The 26,963-nt window shown below is 48.7% G+C and overlaps 1 protein-coding gene across 1 annotated transcript in view; it reads right to left on the bottom strand.

The window, feature by feature from the left end:
* Window positions 1-8,686: 8,686 nt before the first annotated feature.
* Window positions 8,687-26,963, bottom strand: part of LOC115076234 (urokinase plasminogen activator surface receptor-like) — a 36,384-nt gene continuing 18,107 nt past the window's right edge. The window contains exons 5-7 of the mRNA XM_029577455.1: window positions 19,503-19,652; window positions 9,712-9,843; window positions 8,687-9,073 (exon numbers count right to left, since the gene is read on the bottom strand). Coding sequence (XP_029433315.1) covers window positions 9,048-9,073; window positions 9,712-9,843; window positions 19,503-19,652 — 308 coding nt within the window. The 3' untranslated portion in view covers window positions 8,687-9,047. The remainder of the gene's footprint in view (window positions 9,074-9,711; window positions 9,844-19,502; window positions 19,653-26,963) is intronic.

The raw sequence follows: 26,963 nt of genomic DNA, 5'->3' as shown, positions 1-26,963 counted from the left end.
AGGAAACATCCGCCGACCAGTTTCTAAGCCAGAGGAGCCTGCGAGCTGAAACTGCCGAGACCATGGTTCTGCCCGATGTCCGTAACATATCATAAAGCGCATCCACGCTGTAAGCCATCGCAGCCTCCAGACAGCTGGCCTGCACTGCTTCAGCGTCGGAAAGGGATGCTGCTGCCTGTAAATCCTGCACCCATCGGAGACTGGCTCGTAGCTCGAAGCTACTGCATATAGCGGCCTGGACTCCCAGAGCTGAAACCTCAAAATTCTTTTTGAGTTGTAACTCTACTTTGCAATCCTGCAAATCCTTCAGGGCAGTGGCCCCTGTGACTGGGATAGTGGTCTTCTTAGTCACCACCGAGACCGCGGCATCCACCTTAGGGACCTTGAGTAGGTCCAGGGTCTCCTCCGGGAGCGGGGTACAATTTGTCCATAGCTCGTCTCACTTTCAAACCAAGGTATGGAGTGTCCCACTCCTTGAACAAAAGATCCGTAACCGACATATGAAAGGGAAAAGACCGAGCTGAGCCTCTGAGCCCCACCATCACCGGATCCATAGCCCCAAACCGGGAATCCTCTGGAGGAACTTCAATTCTTAGCTCCTCCAGAATGGCTGGGATAAGGGGACCCAGCTCATCCTTCCGGAACAGACAAACCACTTTGGAGTCATCGCCTTCCACCATAGGGGACCCCCCTTGCTTGGCTAGATGGAGTTGATGATCCGGATCCGCATCCGGCCCCTCACCAGGGGCTTGCGGAGGGGACTGTCCCTCATCCGAGACGTTCGAATTCGAACTGTTCCCCGGACAGGAAAGAGACCGGAGAGGGCGTTTTGCCTTGGGGCCCTCTAATCCCCCAGGTGGCTTGGCGCGTTTGTGCAAAGAGAGTCCTTTCCCAGCCCCCGCTGTCACTGGGAGTTGTCGTGGTACCTTGAAACTGTGGCTCTTCGCTGCCTTACGGGCCTTGAAGACTTTGTGCAACAGTAAAACAAATTCGGAGAATGAGGAAGAAGACTCATCCGAGTCCTTCTCCTGTCCATCCTCTGAGGAGCCATCATGATCGGCCAGACTTTCGCCCCCCCCAGGGGCCGGAAGCCGAGGCGAGAGAGGTGGTGGGGAGCTCCCCTCCCCCAGCACTGCTCTTTCTTGGTCCCTGAACGTTTTTAATAAGGCCTCAGACCCTGCACGGAGGAGAAAGGGATCCAGCGGGCTGATGCTGCCAATCGGGCCTCTCAGGCTCCCGGCACGCTTGGGAGCTTGTCCCTGCCTGATTGGTGCTGCACTGCCTTCCTGAATGAGCCCTCCCCTCCCGACAAGCAGCCGGTGCAAATCCCGGCGCAAGAGAGCCGCGCGCACACACTGCCGCATGCAGAGCAGGCCACGCCACATGGCATGATCCCTGGCCTCAATTTAAAGTGGGCCCGAAAAATTAATCGCGGGTGAAAAAGAGGACCCCCGGGAGCTGTGCGGCACGCGATCAAGCATTGGAGCAGAGGACAGAGAAAACAGCAGCAAACGCTAGGCCGGTCACCAGTAAGAAATAAATACCTCCGCGATTTTTTTTTTCTGTTCTTCTTCAGGTGCTGGCCTGCTGAGGGTGAGTGAACCAGGCTCCCCTGTATCACCCCCAGCCACGGGCAGTATCAGGGTTTCCAACCCTCTGCTCTCTAGCCTCTGCTACCAGGGGGGTTGGTCCCACCAGGACCTAGAAACCCTCTGTGAGGCTGAAACAGTTAGCTGCCTGTGCTTTGCCTTTTTTTTTTTCAATAAACTTTAGTTCTGCTCTCCCTTATATCCTTTCTTCTTCTTCCCTTTTTTGTTTTTTTTAGACAAATCCTGTCACTAACACCTAATCCTAACACTGAACCCAGACTAAAGGTTTTGCACCTCCACCATCTGCTGGAGACAGAGAAATACTGACAGACTCTAGGTGGCACCTTAGGGGTATAGGAGTCCGTTAAAACTTCTCTGTCTCCATCTGCTGGAGAGGAGGCAAGACCCGGGAGTCTGGACTGATCCAGGTACATACAGGGAACATTGCGTTTATGGGGTGGGGAAGGGGAGGAAGAAATATGTGCAATGACAAAGTTTGCATTTGTTGCTAGATTTGAGCACAACAAAGTTAAATGACTCACTCAACCTGGCGGTGATGAAATTGGAAGCTGGTTGTGCAGGTGACATCTCTGAATGTCGCCCAATGAAAATTGTTGGCTGTAATGGGACTGGAAGCTGGCTGTGCAGGTGACACAGCTCTGAATGACTTGATGCTGAAGGTCACACAATGAAAGTTGGTGTCAGTAATGGGATTAGAAGTCATACGGCAGGTGAAACAACTCTGAGTGACTTGATGTTGAAGGTCACACACTGAAAGTTAGTGACAATAGTGGGATTGGAAGCTGGGTGTGACTGAACATATCCCAACAATGAATAACTATGCCTGAAATGCCAGAAAGAGGCAAAGGGTTGATCAGAGAAAGACAAAGAAACAGAGGTGGGTAGAGAGCAGAAGATTTGAAGTAGAGGGGCAGAGGCATGGAAAGGGCGTAGCAGATTCTCTCTGTGGAACTCTGGAGCTCTTCTTTTCATGTCTCTACTTTGACATGAACAGCATTTATTAGATTCTAACATACCCTCAAACTTTGCAGAGAACTATGTGAAGAATGCATTTTCTGGATAAGTAGAATTCCTGTACCCTGTCATAAATAAGTTTTTGAAACTTGGACACTCCTGCTGTTATGTGGTGGGGGAGGTGCAACCTGAATACAGTATGAACAGCTAATGAGTGGACTTGGCTAAAAGAGATTACAAAAATAAAGAAACAGGCCATGAGACCATAATAAAAAGTACATAACTTTTATTTTTAAAAAACAGAGTAAAAATACATGAAATAAAATACACCAAGACAACAAAGAAAGGAGAAACTAGAAATAAGACCAAATATGGGCGTGATATAGCTAAGAAACAGGCAAGTTGATATTTTGAAGTTTCATGCTCATGCTGTTGCTCCAGGGTGCTGTGGTAGAAAGAACTAGTGAAAGGAAAATTAGTTTCTTACCTGATAATTTTCGTTCCTGTAGTACCAAGGATCAGTCCAGGACACCTGGGTTGTGACCCCTCACCAGTAGATGGAGACAGATTAAAACTTGTGGGCGGAGCTACATATGCTCCTGTGCCAGTCACAGCCCTCAGTCATACGTAATGTCAAAGTAGACAAAAAAATAGAACAACCAACTAAATAACTAACCTTAACAGGGAGCCATTCAAGGACCCCCCACCGGAACAGAAACCCAAAACGAGGGGAACGAAGCAATAACCGGAATAGTTAACAAGAAATGAGCGGACTCTCCGTTTCTTCAGAACAGTACGGGCGGGATCCTGGACTGATCCTTGGTACTACAGGAACGAAAATTATCAGGTAAGAAACTAATTTTCCTTTCCCTGTACGTACCAGGATCAGTCCAGGACACCTGGGATGTACCAGAGCTAAATTACCGAGGGTGGGAAGCAGAGGAGTCCCGCTCGGAGTACCCTCTCTTCCAAAACCCCCAGAATTTGCAGCCTGAACATCCAAACCGATAGTGTCTATGAAGGTATGTAAGGACTTCCAGGTAGCTGCTCTACAAATCTCTTGAGGCGAACCTGAGAAGATTCCGCCCAAGACGCAGCATGAGCTCTTGTCGAATGAGCCCTGAGGACCGTTCGGGATAGGCTTCCCTCGTAAACACGTACGCTGAGCCGATGGCCTCTTTTAAGCCACCGTGCGATTGTCGTCCTGGAAGCCGGGCCTCCTTTCTTTGGGCCCGAGAATAGAACAAAGAGATGATCCGACACCCGGAAAGGGTTAGTGACTTCTAGATAACGGAGGAGAACCCTCCGCACATCCAACTTCCGCAATTCTTTCCATTGCGGGTTGGAATATTCAGCACCTGCGAAAGCGGGAAGCTCAATAGACTGGTTCAAAATGAAACGGTGACACCACTTTTGGCAAAAAAGACGGAACCGTCCGCAGGGAAACTCCCGTATCTGAAATCCGCAGGAATGGCTCCCGACAAGACAAAGCCTGTATTCCGAGACTCTCCGAGCCGAGGTAATCGCAACCAGGAAAACGGTCTTTAAAGTAAGATCCTTAAGAGTTAGACCGTTTTAAGGGTTCGAACGGAGCCGTAGACAAAGAAGAAAGGACCCAATTAGATTCCAGGAGGAACATGGATGATGTAGTGGTGGACGAAGATGTTTAGCCCCCCGAAGAAAACGAGAGACATCGGGATGCAGGGCCAGAGAGGAACCGCGAACCTTACCCCGCAAACAACCAATCGCCGCCACCTGTACACGAAGGGTACTACAAGAAAGCCCTTTGGCTAGACCGGCCCTGAAGAAAAAGCCAGAATATCAGAGACGGAAGCGGAAATGGGATCTAGCCCTCGGCTGATACACCACTCCCTCAAAAACTACCCAGACACGTACATAAGCCAAGGACGTAGACTGCTTTCTGGACCGCAGTAACGTGGCTACCACCGCATCTGAATAGCCTTTTTCTTTAGACGTTGCCTCTCAAAAGCCATGCCGCGAGACAGAAGTGATCCGCATCCTCCAAACAAACGGGGCCCCTGACGAAGGAGCCCCGGAGGAACCCCTGTAGCCGAAGGGGAGCATCCACCGACAGCTGAACGAGATCCGCAAACCAATTGGGCGCCGTGGCCACTCCGGCGCTACCATGATCACGTTGGACGGGTGCAACTCTATGCGCCTTAAGATCTTGCCTATCATGGCCACGGAGGGAATACGTACAACAACACGTTGGTTGGCCAAGGAAGAACCAGCGCATCGACGCCCTCGGCTCCTCGCTCCCGACGTCGACTGTAAACCGAGGAGCCTTCGCGTTGTGCCACGTGGCCATCAGGTCCATGTGGGGCAGCCCCCACCGATCGCAAATGAGATGAAAGGCATCTTCCGTCAGCTCCCATTCTCCGGGCTCGAGGTCGCGGTGGTTGTCGACTGAGAAAGTCCGCCTGAACATTGTCGACCCCGGCTATGTGAGACGCTGCTATGGAGTGAGATGGCGCTCTGCCCAACTCATCAGGAGCTTTGCCTCTTCCGCCACAAGTGGACTTCTTGTCCCCCCTGGCGGATTGATGTATGATACTGTTGTTGCATTGTCTGACAACACACGGACCGCCTTCCCTTGGACCAACGGGAGGAAGGCTTGCAGAGCCAGGCGCCACCGCTCTGGTTTCCAGACGGTTGATGGACCACTGCGACTGGACGGAGGGACCATCGGCCCATGTACCGACTTGTCTAGACAGACCGCTCCCCAACCGGGAGAGCGACTGGCATCCGTCGTCCCCACTGTCCAGTCGGGGACCAACAGAGACACTCCGCAAGAGAGATGGCCCGGATCGAGCCACCAGTGAAGACTCTCCCGCGCCTGAGTCGTGAGTGGAAGTGGTAGGTGGAACTCTTCTGATACCGGCTTCCAACGGGAGAGCAACGCCAAATTGTAATGGTCGCAGATGAGCAAAAGCCCAAGGAACCAACGCCAGTGTTGGACGCCATAGATCCCAGAACCGTCAGATAATCGCGAACCAGCGGCAGCTGAAGACTTAATAATCGACGCACTTGACACTGAAGCTTGCGTGCACGATCCGCGGACCAGAAAAACCTTGCCCTGCTTCGTGTCGAAAAGAGCTCCCAGGTATTCCAAGGACTGGGTAGGAACAAGCTGACTCTTGTTGAGATTGACACCCAACCTAAGGTCTGCAACAAGTGGAGGACCTTGGCTACCGCCTGACGGCAACAGGTTTCGGACTTGGCTCGAATCAGCCAATCATCCAAGTAGGGGTGCACCAGGAACCCCTCGTCGAAGGTGAGCCGCCACCACTACCATCACTTTGTAAATGTTCGCGGAGCCGTGGCGAGGCCGAAGGGAAGAGCCCGAAATTGGTAGTGTCTGCCCAAGATGCAAAATCTGAGAAATCTCTGGAAAGACGGATGAATTCCGACGTGGAGGTACGCCTCCGTGAGGTCTAAGGAGGCCATGAATTCGCCTGGACGAACCGAGGCAATCACTGACCGAATCGTTTCCATCTTGAAGTGTGGAATACGCAGACACTTGTTTACTCCTTTGAGGTCCAAAATCGGTCGGGCCGTGCCCATCCTTCTTTGGCACGATGAAGTATATGGAATAACGACCCGTGCCTTGTGATTGGGAGGAACGGGGACGATTGCTCCTAAATCTTCCAGGCGCCGGAGGGTGGTTAGCACTGCCGTCGTCTTTTTTGGGCACTTGCAGGGCGACATCAGGAAACTTGTCTGCTGGAGTCCGTACAAAATCTGACGCGTAACCGTGTCTTATGATGTTGAGAACCCACTGATCGGAAGTTATTTTGGGCCCATTCCTCGAAAAACAAGGTCAGGCCTCGCCCCTACGTTTGGAACGGAGGCCAGCGGCTGCCGTAAGGAATGGACCCGCCCGCCGTATTCATTGAGAGGCTTTGGGACCCGTGCCAGACGGGTGCCTCCTGTCTGCCGTAACGTTTTCCCACGAAAGGACTGTGGCCACGAAGAGGCCCGGGAAGAAGTCGAGCGATAAGAAGGAGCCGAGGACCTCTGTGGACGAAGATCTCTGTTACCTCGAAACCGGGACCTGGACGGATAGGAGGATCGGGCTCTGGACCTGTCTTCTGGGAGTTTAAAAGCTCTGTTCTCTCCAAGAGGAAAGCATGAGATCATCCAACTCTTTGCCGAATAACAACTTCCCCTTGAAGGGCAGGGCTCCAAGGTGGAGCCTTGGAGGATCCATCCGACGACCAATTGCGAAGCCAAAGTAAACGACGCGCCGAGACTGCAGAGACCATGGATCTTGCTGAAGTACGTAGTAGGTCATAGAGAGCATCCGCCACTATAAGCAATGGCAGCCTCTAGGCGATCCGCCTGCGTGGCCTCTTCAGGAGAAAGACCTGCATTCGCCTGTATAACTTGGGCCCAGCGCAAACTAGCCCGCATGGCATAGTTGCTACAAATGGCAGCCCGGACCCCACGCTGAGACCCTCGAAGATCTTTTTGAGCTGCACCTCAAGCTTCCTGTCCTGTATGTCTCTAAGGGCTGTGGCCCCAGTGACCGGAATCGTGGAACGTTTAGTTACGCCGACACCGCTGAATCCACCTTTGGAAGCCGAAGAAGTTCCAGTGCGTCTTCTGGCAAAGGGTAGAGTTTTATCCATTGCCTTAGATACCTTCAGACCTAGTTCAGAGTATCCCACTCCCGAAACAAAATGTCAGACGCCGAGAAATGGAAGGGAAAGGCCCTACCGCTGGACCAGTGAGTCCTAGCAGGACTGGATCCATAGTTGCTCCGGGGCGCGAGACTGTCGGTGGGGGCTTCAACCCTAACTCGCTGAGGATTGGCCGGTATAAGCGGGGGACAGCTCGTCCCTTCGGAAAGACGTACCACCTTCGGGTCGTCCCCATCCACCGGCTTGCGAAGGTTTGCCCGGCCCCGACTGGGCAGAATGTCCCACGTCGCACCATCGACCCCCATCAGGGGCTCATCAGGCGGGAACCACCTCCTCTCTTGTGAGGTGGAGTCGGTATCTGGTATCCTGCGGGACACCTCCTTGGTGTCCGTTTTTTCTTGTCGCAGGGTCATCCCGGGATTTTTCTTCTTCTTTGGAGTGTCCCCTTTGGGAGTGGCTTATGCAGTCTCCTTGCGTCTGCGGCCCTTGTATATTTAAAACTTTGCGCAGCAGGAGGGCAAAATCCGCCGAAAACGAGGACTCCGAATCTGAGGTGACCGAATCATCACCATCCTCATCCGGGGACTTAGCCCCCCCGGTGGAAGCCCCCCCTGAAGACCTTTGTTGAGGCGACAACGCGGGAGGCACGGCAGAATCCCCTGCAGGTTCCTGCCTGACTTCATGAACAGAAGCCAAGATGGCCGCCGCTCCCGCACTGAGCGGGAAGGGGTCAGCTGGCGGACAGGAACGGTGCGGTAGTGCGCGACGGCGACCGCACCGACCGGGAACGGACCCCCCTGCTCTTTGTAGAAGGTCCCTCCCCGCCCGGAACGCAGGCGGAACAAATCCCCTCACGGGAGAGCCGCGCGGCGCCGAGCCGCAAGCACGGCAAACTGTACCCCGAGGCATCCTCACAGTCGCGCGGGAACGCGAAGGAAAATTAAAATAAAATTTAAAATTTAAAGCGCAGAAAAAAAAAAAGAAAAAAAGAAAATACACTTTTTTTTTTTTTTTTTTAAATCAAACCTGCCGCTGTCCAGGGTCCTGGGGCTCCTGCTCCTGTTGGGGTGAGTGAACCGGGCTCCCCGGTGTCACCCCAACGCTGCTGCTTTTGGCAGTTCGGGGTCCTCGGGACCCTCAGCAGCGGCCTCAACCAGGGGGGGATGTCCTCTCAGAACCTTCCCACCCCCCTGGGAGGCAGGACGGACAGCTTCTTTTAAAACTAATTCTAACCAAAATTAGAAATCAAAATTTACCATTAGAAACAACTGAGCTTAAAATTACTAAAATAACTAAATAACCCTGAGCTAACTAAATATCAGTCCTCAGGGCACCCAGAGGCTGTGACTACACCTGCCCACCTACTGGAGACAGAGTAAGACTGAGGGGCTGTGACTGGCACAGGAGCATATGTAAGCTCCGCCCACAAGTTTTAATCTGTCTCCATCTACTGTGCGGGGTCACAACCCAGGTGTCCTGGACTGATCCTGGTACGTACAGGGAAAGCAATTTATTCTAGCATAAATGGACACCCCAATATCCAGTCAGCGGTTGTACAGGACTGGGTAGTGGTTATGCTAACAGGACGCTCTTTATGGAAAGTGTCTGCTGGCTCAGCTGTAAGTAGTCCACTTGGGAGGGGCCTGGGGATAGGTAAGATGGTGATTAGCTTGATCTGTTCTTGGTTCCCTTCTCTACACTGTCAAGTGACACCCCCTTGGTTGCAGAGTGAAGCTGGAGCAGCACCGGGTGCCACTCCTCCCAGGAATCGGGAAGTTGGGGTATGATCCCTTGCAGAAGGACTCCGTGGCACAGCCTTTCACGATGACTGGTTGGGTGCCTCTCCTGGAGGAGGAGGAAGGGGGGAGGGAAAGAGAAAAAGAGAGTGCTGTGAGATACTTCCTTGTGGGTGGGTGTCACTGTGTGTGGCGTGCAGAGATGTGTGTGTGGGTACGGGTTTATGTTAGGTCAGCCAAGTCTGAAGCGTTGCGGAGCACTTTAGGTCTGTGCTGTAGGTGAAACTGGCAAGACAAACACTGAATTTGAGTGGAGCCCTTTAGAAAGTCTCCAGGGAAAAGTGTGTGTGGTGTGTGTTTTGAAGGGGAGGGTTAGCAGCTTCTCTTTATCAGCGTGTGTGCTTATAGGGCTTGTATTTATGTGCATTTATGTCAGTGCATGTATGTATTTATGTGTAGCAGTGTTGGGGGTGTGTGTTTATACATCAAACATAACTTCAGGCACATCGGACTATGACCAGGACAATTTGGATTATGATAACACAGTGAGATTTGTACAGGTCACCAGGCAACCCCAATGGGTCTCTGCTGCAGCCCTCCCTGTTTCCAGAAGGTTGCTGCATCTATCTCTGACACATCCTACACTCTCAGAGGCAACACGGAGGGCTAAAGCTCAGCTGCAGAGCCATCTCCTTGATTCTCTCTGGTTAGAGGTTTGAATCCCAAGCCCTCAAAGTAATTGCATACCAATGATATCCAGGCACTGAGTCATAGTGCCAGTGCACTTTGTCCTCTTCATGTGTCCCAGGGACAGCCCCCCTTTCTCTGCCTTCGCACAGCTGGTAACCTCCAGACCATTCTCCTTTCCAGGCTCAGATTCCTGTCAATGGAAAGGACCGGACAGGAGATACCGTTAAGAGGCACCACAGTCTCCTACCTTCTCTTTGTCTTACCTCTTCCTGCCTCCCATCCTTTCCCCTAGCACTCCTCCTTTCTTCACTTCCTGTGACCTATATTTTCTCTTTCTGTTCCTTTGTCTTTATTCTCTGTCTCCAATTTTTTCACCTTCCATAGCTGACTGCTTCCTGGCTTCTTCCTTCTCACATCCTACTTACGGATGTTAGGTTCCACATTAGGAGTTACCAGAAAAGAGGACTAGGTGTCATAGTGGATAATACATTGAAATTGTCGGCTCAGTGTGCTGTGGCAGTCAAAAAAAGCAAATAGAATGTTAGGAATTATTAGGAAGGGAATGTCGAATAAAATGATGGATGTCATAATGCCTCTGTATCACTCCATGGTGAGATTGCACCTTGAATACTGTGTGCAATTCCGGTCGCTGCAGCTCAAAAAGGAAATAGTTGCACTGGAGAAAGTGCAGAGAAGGGCGACCAAAATGATAAAGGGGATGGAACAGCTCCATATGAGGAAGGCTATAGAAGGTTAGGGCTGTTCAGTACGGAGAAGAAACGGCTGAGGGGGAATAAGATAGAGGTCTACAAAATTCATGAAAGGATTTGAACAAGTTAGTGTAATCGGTTATTTACTCTCTCAGATAATAGGACTAGGGCACTCCAGGAAATTAGCAAATAGCTCATTTAAAAGAAATAGAAAATTATTTTTCACTCAGTGCATAGTTAAGCTCTGGAATCCATTGCCAGAGGATGTGGTTATGGCAGCAAGTGTAACTGGATTTAAAAAGGTTTGGATAAGTTCCTAGAGAAGTCCATAAACTGCTATTAATTAATAAGCAGTAGTTGCTTCAATGTATCTAATGTTGGGTACTTGCCAAGGTACCTTGTGACTTGGATTGGCCACTGTTGGAAACAGGATACTGGCTCGATGGACCCTTGATCTGACCCAGTATGGCATATTTATTTAGATTTTTATATTCTACTTTTGTGGCACTTCAAACAGATTACACTCAGGTCCTGTGGGTATTTCCCTGTCCCCAGAGGGGCTCACAATCTAAGTTTGTAACTGAGGCAATGGAGGGTAAAGTGACTTGCCCAAGGTCACAAGGAGCGACAGTGGGACTTGAAGCCTGGGTTTCTCCTGTTTGTAGCCCAATGCTCTAACCACAAAGCTACTATCTATCTATATCTATAAGAACTAAGAACATAAGAAAATGCCATACTGGGTCAGACCAAGGGTCCATCAAGCCAGCATCCTGTTTCCAACAGTGGCCAATCCAGGCCATAAGAACCTGGCAAGTACCCAAAAACTAAGTCTATTCAATGTAACCATTGCTATGGCAGTGGCTATTCTCTAAGGGGTAGATTTTCAAACCGCGCGATTGGCGTACTTTTGCTGGCGCATCAGGCGCAAGCAAAAGTATGCGGGATTTTAGTAGATACGCGCGTAGCCGCGCGGTATCCGCTAAAATCCTGGATCAGCGCGTGCAAAGGCTATCGATTCTGTATAGACGGCGCGCGCCGAGCCGCGCAGCCTACCCCCGTTCCCTCCAAGGCCGCTCCGAAATCGGAGCGGCCTCGGAGGTAACTTTCTTTTGCCCTCCCCTCACCTTCCCCTCCCTTCCCCTACCTAACCCACCCGCCCGGCCCTGTCTAAACCCCCCCCTTACCTTTGTCGGGGGATTTACGCCTCCCGGAGGGAGAAGTAAATCCCCGCGCGCCAGCGGGCCGCTAGCGCGCCGGGACGCGAACTGGGGGCAGGTACGGAGGGCGCGGCCACACCCCCAGACCGCCCCAGGGCCGTAACCCACGCCCCCGGGCCCGCCCCCAAAACGCTGCCGACACGCCCCCCAAAACGCCGCGCTGACCGGGCCCACCCTCCGACACGCCCCCGACACGCCAAACCCCGGGACTTACGCGAGTCCCGGGGTCTGCGCACGCCGGTAGGCCTATTGACCATAGGCGCACCGGCGCGCAGGGCCCTGTTTGCCTAAATCCGCCCGGATTTGCCTAAATCCGCCCGGATTTGGGCGGATTTAGGCGAGCAGGGCTCTTAAAATCCGCCCCTCTAAGTGAACTTAATAGCAGGTAATGGACTTCTCCTCCAAGAACTTATCCAATCCTTTTTTAAACACAGCTATACTAACTGCACGAACCACATTCTCTGGCAACAAATTCCAGAGTTAATTGTGCGTTGAGTAAAAAAGAACTTTCTCCGATTAGTTTTTAAATGTGCCCCATGCTAACTTCATGGAGTGCCCCCTAGTCTTTTCTACTATCCGAAAGAGTAAATAACCGATTCACATCTACCCTGTTCTAGACCTCTCATGATTTTAAACACCTCTATCATATCCCCCCCTCAGTCGTCTCTTCTCCAAGCTGAAAGTCTAACCTCTTTAGTCTTTCCTCATAGGGGAGTTGTTCCATTCCCCTTATCATTTGGTAGCCCTCTCTGTACCTTCTCCATCGCAATTATATCTTTTTGAGATGCGGCGACCAGAATTTACACAGTATTCAAGGTGCGGTCTCACCATGGAGGGATACAGAGGCATTATGACATTTTCCGTTTTATTCATCATTCCTTTTCTAATAATTCCCAACATTCTGTTTGCTTTTTTTGACTGCCACAGCACACTGCACCGACGATTCAATGTGTTATCCACTATGACACCTAGATCTTTTTCTTGGGTTGTAGCCACCTTATACGGAACCCAACATTGTGTAATTATAGCATGGGTTATTTTTCCCTATATGCATCACCTTGCACTTATCCACATTACATTTCATCTGCCATTTGGATGCCCAATTTTCCAGTCTCACAAGGTCTTCCTGCAATTTATCACAATCTGCTTGTGATTTAACTACTCTGAACAATTTTGTGTCATCTGCAAATTTGATTATCTCACTCGTCGTATTTCTTTCCAGATCATTTATAAATTATATTGAACAGTAAGGGTCCCAATACAGATCCCTGAGGCACTCCACTGTCCACTCCCTTCCACTGAGAAATTGCCCATTTAATCCTACTCTCTGTTTCCTGTCTTTTAGCCAGTTTGCAATCCACGAAAGGACATCGCCACCTATCCATGACTTTTTACTTTTCCTAGAAGCCTCTCATGAGGAACTTTGTCAAACGCCTTCTGAAAATCCAAGTATACTATATCTACCAGTTCACCTTTATCCACATGTTTATTAACTCCTTCAAAAAAGTGAAGCAGATTTGTGAGGCAAGACTTGCCCTGGGTAAAGCCATGCTGACTTTGTTCCATTTAAACCATGTCTTCTATATGTTCTGTGATTTGATGTTTAGAACACTTTCCACTATTTTTTCCTGGCACTGAAGTCAGGCTAACCAGTCTGTAGTTTCCCGGATCGCCCCCTGGAGCCCTTTATAAATATTGGGGTTACATTTGCTATCCTCCAGTCTTCAGGTTACAATGGATGATTTTAATGATAAGTTACACATTTTTACTAATAGGTCTGAAATTTCATTTTTTAGTTCCTTCAGTACTCTGGGGTGTATACCATCCGGTCCAGGTGATTTACTACTCTCTTCAGTTTGTCAATCAGGCCTACCACATCTTCTAGGTTCACCGTGATTTGATTCAGTCCCATCTGAATCATTACCCATGAAAACCTTCTCCATTACGGGTACCTCCCCAACATCCTCTTCAGTAAACACCGAAGCAAAGAAATCATTTAATCTTTCCGCGATGGCCTTATCTTCTCTAAGTGCCCCTTTAACCCCTCGATCATCTAACGGTCCAACTGACTCCCTCACAGGCTTTCTGCTTCGGATATATTTTAAAAAGTTTTTACTGTGAGTTTTTGCCTCTACAGCCAACTTCTTTTCAAATTCTCTCTTAGCCTGTCTTATCAATGTCTTACATTTTAACTTGCCAATGTTTATGCTTTATCCTATTTTCTTCTGTTGGATCCTTCTTCCAAGTTTTGAATGAAGATTCTTTTGGCTAAATAGCTTCTTTCACCTCCCCTTTTAACCATGCCGGTAATCGTTTTGCCTTCTTTCCACCTTTCTTAATGTGTGGAATACATCTGGACTGTGCTTCTAGAATGGTATTTTTTAACAATGACCACGCCTCTTGGACATTTTTTACTTTTGTAGCTGCTCCTTTCAGTTTTTTTCTAACAATTTTTCTCATTTTATCAAAGTTTCCCTTTTGAAAGTTTAGCACGAGAGCCTTGGATTTGCACACTGTTCCTTTTCCAGTCATTAAATCAAATTTGATCATATTATGATCACTATTGCCAAGCGGCCCCACCACTGTTACCTCTCTCACCAAGTCCTGTGCTCCACTGAGAATTAGATCTAAAATTGCTCCCTCTCTCGTCGGTTCCTGAACCAATTGCTCCATAAAGCTATCATTTATTCCATCCAGGAACGTTATCTCTCTAGCGTGACCCGAAGATACATTTACCCAGTCTATATTGGGGTAATTGAAGTCTCCCATTATTACTGCACTACCAATTTGGTTAGCTTCCCTAATTTCTTTTAGCATTTCACTGTCCATCTCACCATCTTGACCAGGTGGGCAGTAGTATACCCCTATCACTGTAGTCTTCCCTGACACACAAGGGATTTCTACCCATAAAGATTCAATTTTGTATTTAGTCTCATGCAGGATGTTTATCCTGTTGGACTCTATGCCATCCCGGACATAAAGCGCCACACCTCCTCCCGACTGCTCCTCTCTGTCATTGCGATATAATTTGTACCCCGGTATAGCACTGTCCCATTGGTTATCCTCTTTCCACCATGTCTCTGAGATGCCAATTAAGTCTATGTCATTTACTGCTAACAACCAAAAAATAAACCGTGTACTAGTTTTAAATTTAATATAGCACCTATGACGCCAAACAGCTTTTGTAAGAACCCTCTATTCACGGGCAGACATTTTATGTGTACAGCTCGTTTTTCATAGGGGTCACTATTACTTTAATCATGGTAATCCATAAACTCAATTTTTCATTTTTTAAAGTTTTTTTTGAAAACAATTCCCAATCAGAATAAAATCGGGTACTTATCCGCACTGAAAAGGTCCCAGGTAACCCGACATGGCCATGTTTCGGACCGCTGTCCTGCTTTCAGGGGAAAAGGAGGAGGAAACCAATTCAGATGGTAGTCAAAAATATCTTCTTCTTACGGCGTATCCGCTCCGTGCCAATCTTTTTGTCAAGAACGGGCTGCATTTCAACCCGCTGTGTTTAGACAATGGCGACAACCGGAACTTATTTATACTGTGACAGCGCTTAGTAACTCCTCTTCCGGTGATGAGTGGTAGTTCCCTATCACGTCCTCACAACACAGCGCTGGAAATCTCACGAGTCTCTCTCCGTGTAATCAGACAGTAAATTCAATCCTCTGAACCCACAATCCACAACATTATATACAACCAGGGCTCATATTTCCTACACAACGCTTTAAATCACCATCTCATCCTCATCAGCACCCAGCTATCTACATTCCTAATAATCGAATCACCAACTATGACAGCCAACCTAACCCTTCCCTCCTGGGCAGTAGGCCTTGGGGAGATATCCTCAGTGCGAAAGGACAATGCATCACCTAGAGAGCAGGTCCTTGCTACAGGATCCTTTCCTGCTACACCTGGTTGGTGCTCTCCCATTATGAGACCTTCTTCCTCCAAGGCAGCACCAGGGCTGCCAGTCTGAAGTTGGGACTTCACTACTATGTCCCTGAAGGTCTCATCTATTGTCGTGGGCTCCTCCGACTGGCTCCCCGGCGGGGCTTATTTTCTTCCTCCAAAGCTTTGCAGGCACTCCAATCCCGATAGCACGGCTGCAACCGATGGTGTCCGCTGTAATCCTAGCGGCTCTGATAACCCTCCAATGCGGTTATTTGCAAGCCTTTAAAAACAGGCCCGAATCCTTAACAGGGCTAGTCACTCTAGCCAGTACCCTTTTCAAGGTCCACACAAGTGGGTAAATAACAGTTTTCCCCTTTCCCCCACAGGGCAAGGGTTTAACAAACCAAACAAAACAACAAAAATAGTTAGTATTAGTTCCAGCTTATCCTCTCTCTCAGTGTTGTGCAGTAATCCTTCTTCTATAGTCCCGTGATAGAAAAACTGCAGCCTGGAACCTCTTTATCCAAATGTCTGCTGTCAGGCTTTAATCCTAGCCCTAACAGCCTTTTTGTGTTTGGGATCCAGCACAACTCACCCCTTCTCCCCTACAGCTGTGCTATAAGCAATGTTTTACCTCTACCACACAGTCAGCACCTTCTTTAGTTAGTGCCTTTTTGGAGAAACAGGGGAGACAAACAATTTCCCCCAACAGGTTCTTTCTCTCCTATTCCAGTGTCACATTACTTCTCCACTTACTCTATCTCCATGCTGGATAAAGAAGAGTCCTCTGTAGGCAGCTCCCAGTCCATCTCCTCCTCCTCCTCCTCAGAGAAACTGCTCTCTCCCTTTTCCTCCTCACTCAGGGACACACCCTCTCCTTCCCACAGCATGGACTCAGCTGAATCTAATTCCCCCAGATCACCTTCAGCAGCCACTTCAGCTTCAGCCTCAGCTTGGTCACGAGCCTTCCACTGCCGCTCTGGAACTCTGGGTATTGTAGTCCTTACAGGTTGTCTAAACGCCCCCTGCTGTTTCACTTTGGGATAGCTTGACAACTGTTTAGTTTGGACCCACTTACTGTCCCTCCGGGATAGGAGCCTGTTGCTCTTCTCATTACACTATATACCTCTCTGTCTGCCTCAGCTCCTCCAGGTCTGCCACTCTAGCCTCCAGAGATCGAACTCGTTCTCTGAGAGCCAGGAGCTCTTTGCATCGCATGCACATGTACAACTTCTCACCGGTGGGTAAAAAATCATACATGTGACACTCGATGCAAAAGACTGGGAAGCCCCCCTCTTGCTGCTGGACTGCTGCCTTCATCTCAATTTTGATCAGTCCTAGTTAAGTTTTAGGTTGCTATGGGAGTAGGAATGTGTCTAACTTCCTTTAAATGTATTAGTGAATTCACTATGTGTCTGGTAGTGGCCTACCGGGGTCTGATCGAATTCTCAATAAAGTTTTTGTTGATGTTTTTTGTTTGTTTTTTTTTTGTGAAAGTGGCACCTGCCTATAAATTAAGGGATGAGCTAGGGATGGGTGGGAAATACAAACAGTCTAACTTCAGTTAGTCAGCCTGAGTGACTCACTGCTCCCTTGATTAACAAATGTTGGTCCCTATTCAAACCCAATCACACTACCTCAACACCTTTCCAAGGTGAGTAACTGAGCTGAACTATTCAACTTTTTTACTTTGGTATATACTGCTCCTAGCTTATTTCTAGCTTCTGGCTACTTTTTTGTGGGGGGGGGGGGTTTTGTGGGGGGGGGGGGTTTTTTCAATACAATGCACTTAGTTAGTATTAAAAACAAACAGTCAGCTCTTTAAAAGTCTGGAGAACACTCAGTTCTGCAGACTTTTAAAAATAAACACACTATCTTATTGACTGACTAAAAATACAAACAGTCTAACTTGTTTATTCACTGCCTACCTACTGCTACCTTATTGACTGACTAAAAATACAAACAGTCTAACTTGTTTATTCACTGCCTACCTACTGCTACCTTATTGACTAACTATTTAAAAATGCAAACAGTCTAACTTGTTTATTCACTGCCTTTCTGACTATTAAAGGCACAAACACACAAACACACTAAATAATATTCCCAAATAGTTAACTTTGCCCCAATACTTTTAAAAAAGTCAATGTCCCAAGCAAAAACTTACTGATTCCTTTCAGCCACCAGCAAGGTGATCCTCTCCTCTCAGTGTTTCCACTATCTATCTATCTATCTAGATAGATAGATAGATAGATAGATAGAAGATAGATAGATAGACACACTACTATAGCATATCTTATGTTCTTAACTGAAGGATTTCATGCCAGTGAAAGTCTTTTTGGACTGAAGCCATCTTTAGGCTGGAATGCAGTCTGGTGTGGTAATGAAATGCAGAGCTCTTTTTATGTATATAAGATTGGGCCCTCACCTTCATTCAGAGAAATTAAAAAACGAGGAGTCTGTATGCTAACAGTGAACTTGTGTGGATGCTGATGTTAGGACACTTCCTGTTGTGTTAGAGGCAAGGTTAGGGTCAACAACGCTAACAGATAACCACCCCCTTTCCCTTCCTCCCCCCATGCCTCCACACCACCCCATTCCCTCATGCTGGCAATTAACCCCAATTTTGGATTGGGATCTTCAGCGAGACAGACAAGGTTGGGCAGAGCAGGATGAGGCAGAAGCACACATTACAGTTGTATATAACAGCTCCTCCCATCCCGCAATGGCAAAAGTCACAAAACAGCACTGGCTAAATTCTGCAGGCCACAGAGTGAAAGTTCATAAAAACATCAAGTATTGATGATTACGCGATTATAAGAAGGGTGACCAAATGATAAGGGGAATGGAACAGCTCCCCCTATGAGGAAAGACTAAAAAGGTTAGGACTTTTCAGCTTGGAGAAGAGACAGCTGAGGGGGGATATGATAGAGGTCTTTAAAATCATGAGAGGTCTAGAACGGGTAGATGTGAATCGATTATTTACTCTTTCGGATAATAGAACTAGAGGGCATTCCATGAAGTTAGCAAGTAGCACATTTAAGACTAATCGGAGAAAATTCTTTTTCACGCAACGCACAATAAAGCTCTGGAATTTGTTGCCAGAGGATGTGGTTAGTGCAGTTAGTGTAGCTGGGTTTAAAAAAGGATTGGATAAGTTCTTGGAGGAGAAGTCCACTAACTGCTATTAATCAAGTTTACTTACAGAATAGCCACTGCTATTAATTGCATCAGTAGCATGGGATCTTCTTAGTGTTTGGGTAATTGTCAGGTTCTTGTGGCCTGGTTTGGCCTCTGTTGGAAACAGGATGCTGGGCTTGATGGTCCCTTGGTCTGACCCAGCATGGCAATTTCTTATGTTCTTATGTTCTTAAGAACACATAGCGGGCCAATGTTCAGAGCAACTTCACAGGTAAAAAGGAATTTACCTGCTTTAATCGACTGTCGGAGAATTGCCTGCCCTCAAAATAACTGAAAGCCCATGGGTTGTCCCAAAACTTGCACAGTTGGGGGGAATGTCCACTCGTGATTGGTTTTTCAAATCTTCACACATACATTTCCAGCAAAAATCTAACCAAAGAAAACACAGGTACACAGGACTGCCCACACTTCGTACCTGCAGCAAGTTTCAAAGCATTACCCTGGAGCAAAGCGAGATCCCCCCACCTCCTCGGTTAGTCCTGTGGCATACAAGGCTCGTGCTAGCAGCACTGGCACCATCGGAGGACTTGGTGCTGCCCACGCCTAGTATTTCCCACCTCAACCTCCGCACTAGTGCTTCAGTGGCAAGGGCCACATTAGGGCACTACTTCCATCTTTAGGGACTGGTCCAGGAAAGGCAGTGCCATCTTTGGAGGCTGCGATGGCGCAATGCCATACATCTAGACTTGGTGGGGCCCCTTCCAGTTTAATCCTGGAAAAGTAACAGACAAGATCTGAGGATTGCATCTCTGTCATGGTTGCACAATGAAGGAAAAAGGTGCCTGAGCAGAGATCCATGGCCAGTGCAGCCACTCACCTACGAACGTCCCAGTGTTGCATGCAGATCCATTACAACATGTCATGGCTGCATAGTACGAGAGAGGCTGGTGCCCATCGCTGAACGCTGCAAATCCTCCGCAGGACGCTGCATTCCCACAGCCCTTCATCATAAATCGTGTCCTGCCATCTGCAAGAAAGGGGCATGAAGGGGAACCACACAGGCTAAATGCATGGAAGAACAGGACTACCTGCTGCTGCTGCTGCTACTACCACTACTACTACTTAACTCTTCTATTACACTACTTGATGTCTACGGTGCTGTACAAAAACATATTTATTGATTTTTGTTCTTTTTCTTTACCTTCCTACCCACTTTAACCCTTTGTAATCCCTTTTGGAGACCGGTCTCATTATATTGATACCTCTTTTATCAAATACTGAAATAATAATAAGGCTTCTGAACTCAGGTGGCCAACAGTCCGCTATTGTACAAAACAACATCCTAGAAGTCATGTTTTGAAGGATCTCAGCTCATCAGCCACTATGTGGCTGCAGTTCAAATGTCTGTCTTGTTTATTCCAACGGTCTTACTGATTTTGTTTCAGTTTATCCTTTTAATTTGATGACCAGTGCTGTTTTTTTGTTGTTGAGATGCACATCACTTTGAGAGGTTTACTGTGATCTGTAAGGCAATTCATAAATGTAGTTAAATAAATCAAAGAGACAGCTCCTCAGCAGAGCTTACAATCTAATCAAGACAAACATACAGGGAAAAAGACTTTGGAAATTTCATTTATTATGAAAATGGTTAAAATGTAATGAGGCTGTAAGTGGGATATTCAGAGGTTAAAGTTTAAAAGGTGGGTTTTTAGACAGGATTTAAATAAAGCAAGAGAGGAGCTTGACGTATCAGTCCAGGAAGTCTATTCCAAGCGCACATGGCAGCCAGGTGGCACGCACGGAGTTGGGAATTGGCGGTAGAGGAGAAGGGCATAACTAGGAGTGACTTGCCTGATGAGCGGCGAGTACAAGGAGACACAAGAGAGGAGAAGTAGTGAGGAGCTGCAGAGTGAAGGCTCTTGTAGGTGAGTAAGAAGAGCTTGAACTGTGTGCGGGAACTGATAGGGAGCCAATGCAGTGACTTGAGAAGAGGCGTGGTATGGGTGTAGCGACTGGTGAAAAGTAAGTCACACAGCCGAATTTTGGATGGATTGTAGTGAAGAGAGATGGTTCACTGGGAGACCTGTGAGGAGCCGATTGAAGTAATCTGGGAGGTGATGAGAGACTGGATAAGGGTTCTGGTACTGTGTTCAGAAAGAGACAGATTTTGGTGATGTTATAGAGAGAGAAATGGAGGATAGCCACCTTCTCGTGGTGGTGACCTTTCAACTTTCCTGATGCATTGCGAACAACGCTGGATTTTTAAATTCAACTCGCTCATTCCTACTGGTCTCAAAAGGGAGATTGAATGGTCAGCGTTCCTCTGATTCACTTTTTTTATGCCTCCTGTTCCTATATTTGTTTGAATTTTTTCCTTTTTTCATCATTTCGCTCTTTAGTCCTTATTCCCCTTCTTTATACCTGTTCATATATTCCCCATCTTTTCATACCCTTCATAAATTTATTTCTCCCATTCCCCTTGTATTTAATTTTGATGACATTTTTTTTGTCTTAAATTACAACTTAATTTTTCCCTTGGCAGTTGTCATTTGTGGTTCCCTGTCCTGTTCTCATTTGTACAATTTACCTTAATCCTTCCACTTTCCCTTCTGCACATTGTTACTAACTGCTTCTTTGCTGTACATACATTAATTCCCACATGGTTTCCAATTTAGTTTGCCGGACTTTCTTTGCCGTTTCTTTGACATCATTAGCACGCCCCTTTGGTCAGGCTCCCCCTCCGTTTTGCGCCCTTTCTGTTCCTTCTTAAAGCTAGACTTTACCGCTGCTGCCCTTGCTGTCACAGGCGGCCATTTGGAATTACTGTCAACAAAAGGTTTCACTCACTTTTTGATGAACTGTTTTCAATCCATGAAGTTCCTTTTGCCTCCGTTTATTTCACTGCTTTTCGCCACACCAGTGTCCCAGAGCCGAATGGCACGCTGAATAGTTCTTACAACAGCTCGTACTTTACGCGAGCTTAGCCTTCGTTACTTTAATTTCAATGAGCCCATATTTCAGTCTCACTTTCTCCCTATTTACTGTTTTTAACTTGTTTTACAGCACCTCCTTATAAGTGTATTCGAGTGAGCTCCATGGCTTGCGGCACTAGCAGGCTTTGTTCATTGGGTTGCAGCATTGTTTCACACCTTTTCTCCTTCCCCTCTCAGGCTAATTCCTCCTCCACGATTCAATGTGACTCCAAATTTCTTTTCAAAATGCATATCTTGTCCCAACCCATTTTTATATAAACCCTGTTTCCTACCTCTTCAATTGCTATATAAGTATTCTCCATATTAATTCCTTTTATTTTGAACACCTTCTTTTGTGGTACACTATACCTTCTACATTTTCTTCTGATTTAGGACGATTTCAGATTGCCAACCCCCTTGTTATTAGATCTGTACCCATCCTTACATGCATAGGTGGGTATGCCTTTTGGTTTCCTGCTAACAGGCCTATACAGTAAAGCGCAGCCATGGTTACCCTGTTTATAACCCGCTTTGTACCCACAATTTGGCCGCGTAAGTCTAACCCGCGATTCACTATCCGTTTTTACCAATCCTTACCGCTTCTTTAAATCGACGCGTATCCCTTTCCGCCCGAGGCATGTATATGATATGTAAACGATCGGATTAGCTATTCCCTCCCATACAGTAACATGCGGCCCGATTATCACCTTTTTAACCAACTGTTTTGCCGCGTCTTTAACCCGCTAATTTACCGCCTACCCTGACCCTGGCGTTAGAGGGATGTGACAGCAATAGGCAGGCTCCGGTCAAATAAGTGGGTGGGTTGGAGCAAGCGAGTAACATGGTGTGGCCTGGTTCTCCTACGCTCGGACATCGGGGATTGCCAGTCCTCTCTCCCCCCTCCCGAAGCAAGGCGCAGGGCGAAAATCGACTCGACATGTTATTAAAGCAAATAGAAATTGTAACAAAAGTAAACTTACTGCATGCTTCCAGCAGCCCCAGTCCTCTCTCCCCTCCTCCCGAGGCGCGCACCGCGGCTCCCCTGCCTCCCGGGGGCAGCCGGCGGCGAAAGCGGCTTCCAGCAGCCCCACCGGCAAAGGTGCAGGAACACACGTCCAATTTGGGCGCTCAAGGCAGCGAAGGTGCATGAGTGCACGCCGTGACCTGAGCGCCCGGATGGACGTCCGAGGTCACAGCGTGCACTCATGCGCCTTCGTTGCTTGAGCGCCCAAATTGGACGTGCGTTCATGCACCTTCGCCGGCGGGGCTGCTGAAGCCGCTTTCGCCGCCGGCTGCCCCCGGGAGGCAGGGGAGCCACGGTGCACGCCTCGGGAGGAGGGGAGAGAGGACTGGGGCTGCTGGAAGCATGCAGTAAGTTTACTTTTGTTACAATTTCTATTTGCTTTAATAACATGTCTAGTCTATTTTCGCCCTGCGCCTTGCTTCGGGAGGGGGGGAGAGAGGACTGGCAATCCCCGATGCCCGAGCGTAGGAGAACCATCCACTTCCTGGTACCTGTCATTTCAAATGTCATTTCAAATGACATTTGAAATGACAGGTACCAGCGCACCCAGGATACTGTATAGGCGCTGTATAGCACTCTATACAGTAAAATGGATTGCGCTTCATGGATGCTTCATGGACGCGCTTTGGACGCAGCTTGCATTTGAGTCTAATTTAAATACCGTATCGAGCGGTATGTGATCCGAACTGTGCGCTCAGCAAACGAGCGGGCGCCCGGCACTGCTGCACTTTTTCTTACGCGCCCTTACTGTATCGGCCTGAGAATTATGTCGGAAGCTTTTTGTTTGTGATCTGTTTATTCACATTTTATACTTTATTTTTTTATAGTTTACCTTTTGGAATAGTAAAATGTACATAGCATAACAATAATTTCCCTGAACGTACCAGGATCAGTCCAGAAAAGTGGGTTGTGTATCCCTACCAGCAGATGGAGTCAGAAAACAAAACTTTGGGCACTGCCATATATACTATAGTGCCACCTGCAGTCTCTCAGTATTTCTCTGACTCCAGCAGACGGTTAGAGATACACCTGCAGTCTTAGTGTTCTTAGCTTGAATTTTTTCAGGTTAGATAGTTAGAATTTTTTCTTTTTTCCTGCAATTGCTTCCTGAGGTGTTAGGCACCTTCGTGGGCCATCCCTCAGTCGAGGCCGGGCTTCTGGGGGGTTAGATACCCCTGACTGGGTTTCGCACGTTCCAGCTCAGGGGGTGAAGGCCAGGGGCTTCTGGCTACTCACCTCCATAGCTGTTTCAGCTGCTCCCTTAACCCCTGCAGGAGGCAGACGCTACATAAAGTTGAAAAAAAAAAAAAGATCAGTTTGCCGACTTTTTCAACAGCTGAGGTGAGCAGTCGGTGCAGGGGGGTCTTCCGTTTCGGCGGCTGTTCAGGGAACTCAGCTGGGCCTTGCCTCGGCTCCCAGGGCTCCGGGGTGAGTCTAGAGGAGGAGGTAAGTGTATTTTGGCTGCGATCCCGTTTCTCAGTGCGTCTTGCCGCGATTCTCATTCTGACGGGGCCCGGAGTGCCATTTTGGATTATTTTTTTCCCGCGTCTGCTCAGTGCGCGATTTTCTCCATACAGGCCTTCCTCCTCAGCACGGGCCGCGTGGCGGCGCAGTTTTGCCAATTGGGCTTGCAGTTTCGGCCGGCAGACTCCCGGGGGTGTGGGGGCTCTAGAGCTCCTCCTGACTATCCTTCCCAGATTGGGCAGCTGCCTGGGAGATAGAAGGCCCGGCTGAATCGGCGGCTCCCTCCCATGGGGAGTGTACAGAGGCCTCTTACTATGGATCGGGGGAAGAGGTTGCCCTCCCCCCTCCCCCCCATTTTAGCCCTGGTGGGGGTCGATTTCACCCTTGGGGCTGGAAATCCAGCACCAATAAATTCCCGGGAGGGGGACCCGGAGGGGTTTTCACCTGAATTTATTTTGCTGATGCATCAAGCCTATTTGTCAAGGAAGCATTCAGCATTTAAGAGACAGGGGCAGCCGGGGGACCGGGCGGAGCCATCTGCAAAGCTGGGGCGGAACATGGACCCGCAGCCACGGTCGGGAGAGTCCCCCCGTCCTGGGGAGGATGCCCTAGAGCCGCAGGATCCAGACCCGGGGACAGGGGCTGCGTCAACCTCGGCCGTGGGTCCAGCGGATCTGGATCCGAACCCGGATTTGGGGTATATGGATCCGGATGACCCGGATGATGACGACGACATCCAGCCTACTGAGGGGGATGATCCCAGTGTGGTGTGGCTGTTTAAGCGGGATGAGCTGCGCCCGCTGATTCCCCAGGAGTTGGATATCCTGGGCCTGAAGATTTCCCAAGAAGATTCCGATAACGAAGGTGTTAATCCAGTTCTTGATGGGATCCGGGGCCCCCCAACATCTTTCCCATTACCTAAAAAGGTTCGCAAGCTGGTTACCCACGAGTGAAATGCTCCTGATGCGGGCCTGAAGGTGGGCAGGGCTATGGCGAAGCTGTGCCCTCTGTTGACAGATGTTTTGGACCTCCTAAAGATTCCGAAGGTGGACACAGCGGTGTCTGCAGTTACAAAGAAGACCACAATCCCTGTGGCGCCTTGAAAGACATGCAGGACCGCAAGCTGGAGGTCCAGTTGAAGCGGGTTTTTGAAGTGGCCGCATTGAGCCTGAGGGTAGCAGTTTGCGCTAGCCTTATGCAGAGGGCGTGCCTCTGCTGGGTGCAGGATTTGGCTGCCAACTCCGGGGCCGCTAGTCTTGATGCCCTCCGTCCCGCCAGATTGGAAGCGGGTATCGCGTATGTGGAGGATGCGCTGTACGATCTAATGAGGACCTCGGCGCGGAGTATGGTGTCCGTGGTGTCGGCAAGTCGACTACTCTGGCTTCGAAATTGGGTGACGGACTTGTCATCCAAGTTGCAGCGTTGTAATCTTCCCTTTAAGGGCAAGCTACTTTTCGGGGAGGAACTCGATAGCTGGTTTAACTGCTAGGTGAATCTAAGGGCCATAAGTTGCTCGAAGATAACAGGTCTTCTAAGAAGACGTTTCCCTCCCAGTCTTGCTTTCGGGAGTACCGCCGTTTTCATACCGGTCGATATTCCACGTCTTCGATCTCCAAACAAGCCCCAGGACGTCAGCAGTCCTTTCGTGGGGGTCGTCGCGCCAGTAGAGACCCTGGACACCTCGGCGCAGGACCCAGTAAACCCGCCCAATGAAGCCACGGGCTCCCATTCTGTCATTGAAGCTATCGGAGGCAGATTGTCCAACTTTTACACAGAGTGGGAGCGGATTACCTCAGACCACTGGGTTCTGGAGGTGATCAGAGACGGTTATGCTCTAGAGTTTTCGCGGCCAGTGCGGGAGATTTTTGTGAAGTCCCGCGTGACCTCTCACACCAAACGCGAAGCAGTTCAGGTAACTCTGCAACGCCTCATCGAGTTACGAGCGATTGTCCCAGTTCCAGATGCGGAGCAGGGACGGGGAAGATGCTCGGTTTACTTTGGTCCACCCTTACCTGGACGACTGGCTGATTCGAGCAAACTCACGAGAGGTTATGCATGGTGATGGGGACCTTGCACTCGCTCGGCTGGGTCATCAATGTGCAGAAGAGTCACTTGGAACCCACGCAGGAGTTGACTTACTTGGGAGCGTGGTTCGACACCTTGCGCGGAAAGGTGTTTCTGGCGATGGACCGGATGACAAAAGTTACAGGACCAGATCCATTTTCTCCTTTGGAGAAAGACCCCCACAGTGTGGCATCATCTGCAAGTTCTGGGGTCCATGGCTTCAACCTTGGATTTAGTGCCGTGGGCATTCACTCACTTACGACCGTTGCAGCGCATGCTTTTATCTCGATGGAGTACGGTGTCCAAACAATTCCACCTACCAATGCCGTTGCTTCCAGAATCCAGAAAACAAAGAGGAAGACGGTCTAGAAAAGCCGTGAGGAATCAAAAACAAGGAATAGCCGAAAGTCCTTTAAAAATCTGTTTATTGAATGCCCGACTCTAGGCCTGAGTTTCGCCCATCAGGGGGCTGCTTCAGGGGCTATAAAATAAATAAATAATTTAAATTAAGAATTTGAATTAAAATAATTAAAAAAATAATTAAAAAACACAGACACAAAATTGGCTTAGCATGAGCAATTAAACATACAAAAAAATAGTAATCATATAAAATAATTAATAAAAGTAAATATGGAGCGGGGAGTGGACTTGGAAACCCCAAAATGGCTGATAATCTCCACCGATGCCAGCCTATCCAGTTGGGGAACGGTGTGTGCGGACCGGTCCGCCCAAGGTCTCTGGTCGCGGACGGAGGACACATGGTCCATCAATCGGCTCGAGACATGAGCGGTGCGGCTAGCCCTACAAGCATTCC

This window comes from Rhinatrema bivittatum, chromosome 14 (genome assembly GCF_901001135.1).
Source record: "Rhinatrema bivittatum chromosome 14, aRhiBiv1.1, whole genome shotgun sequence".
In the NCBI taxonomy this organism is placed as follows: domain Eukaryota; kingdom Metazoa; phylum Chordata; class Amphibia; order Gymnophiona; family Rhinatrematidae; genus Rhinatrema; species Rhinatrema bivittatum.
Note: the sequence above shows the minus strand (reverse complement) of the source record. Positions and strands in the feature narration are given on the sequence as shown.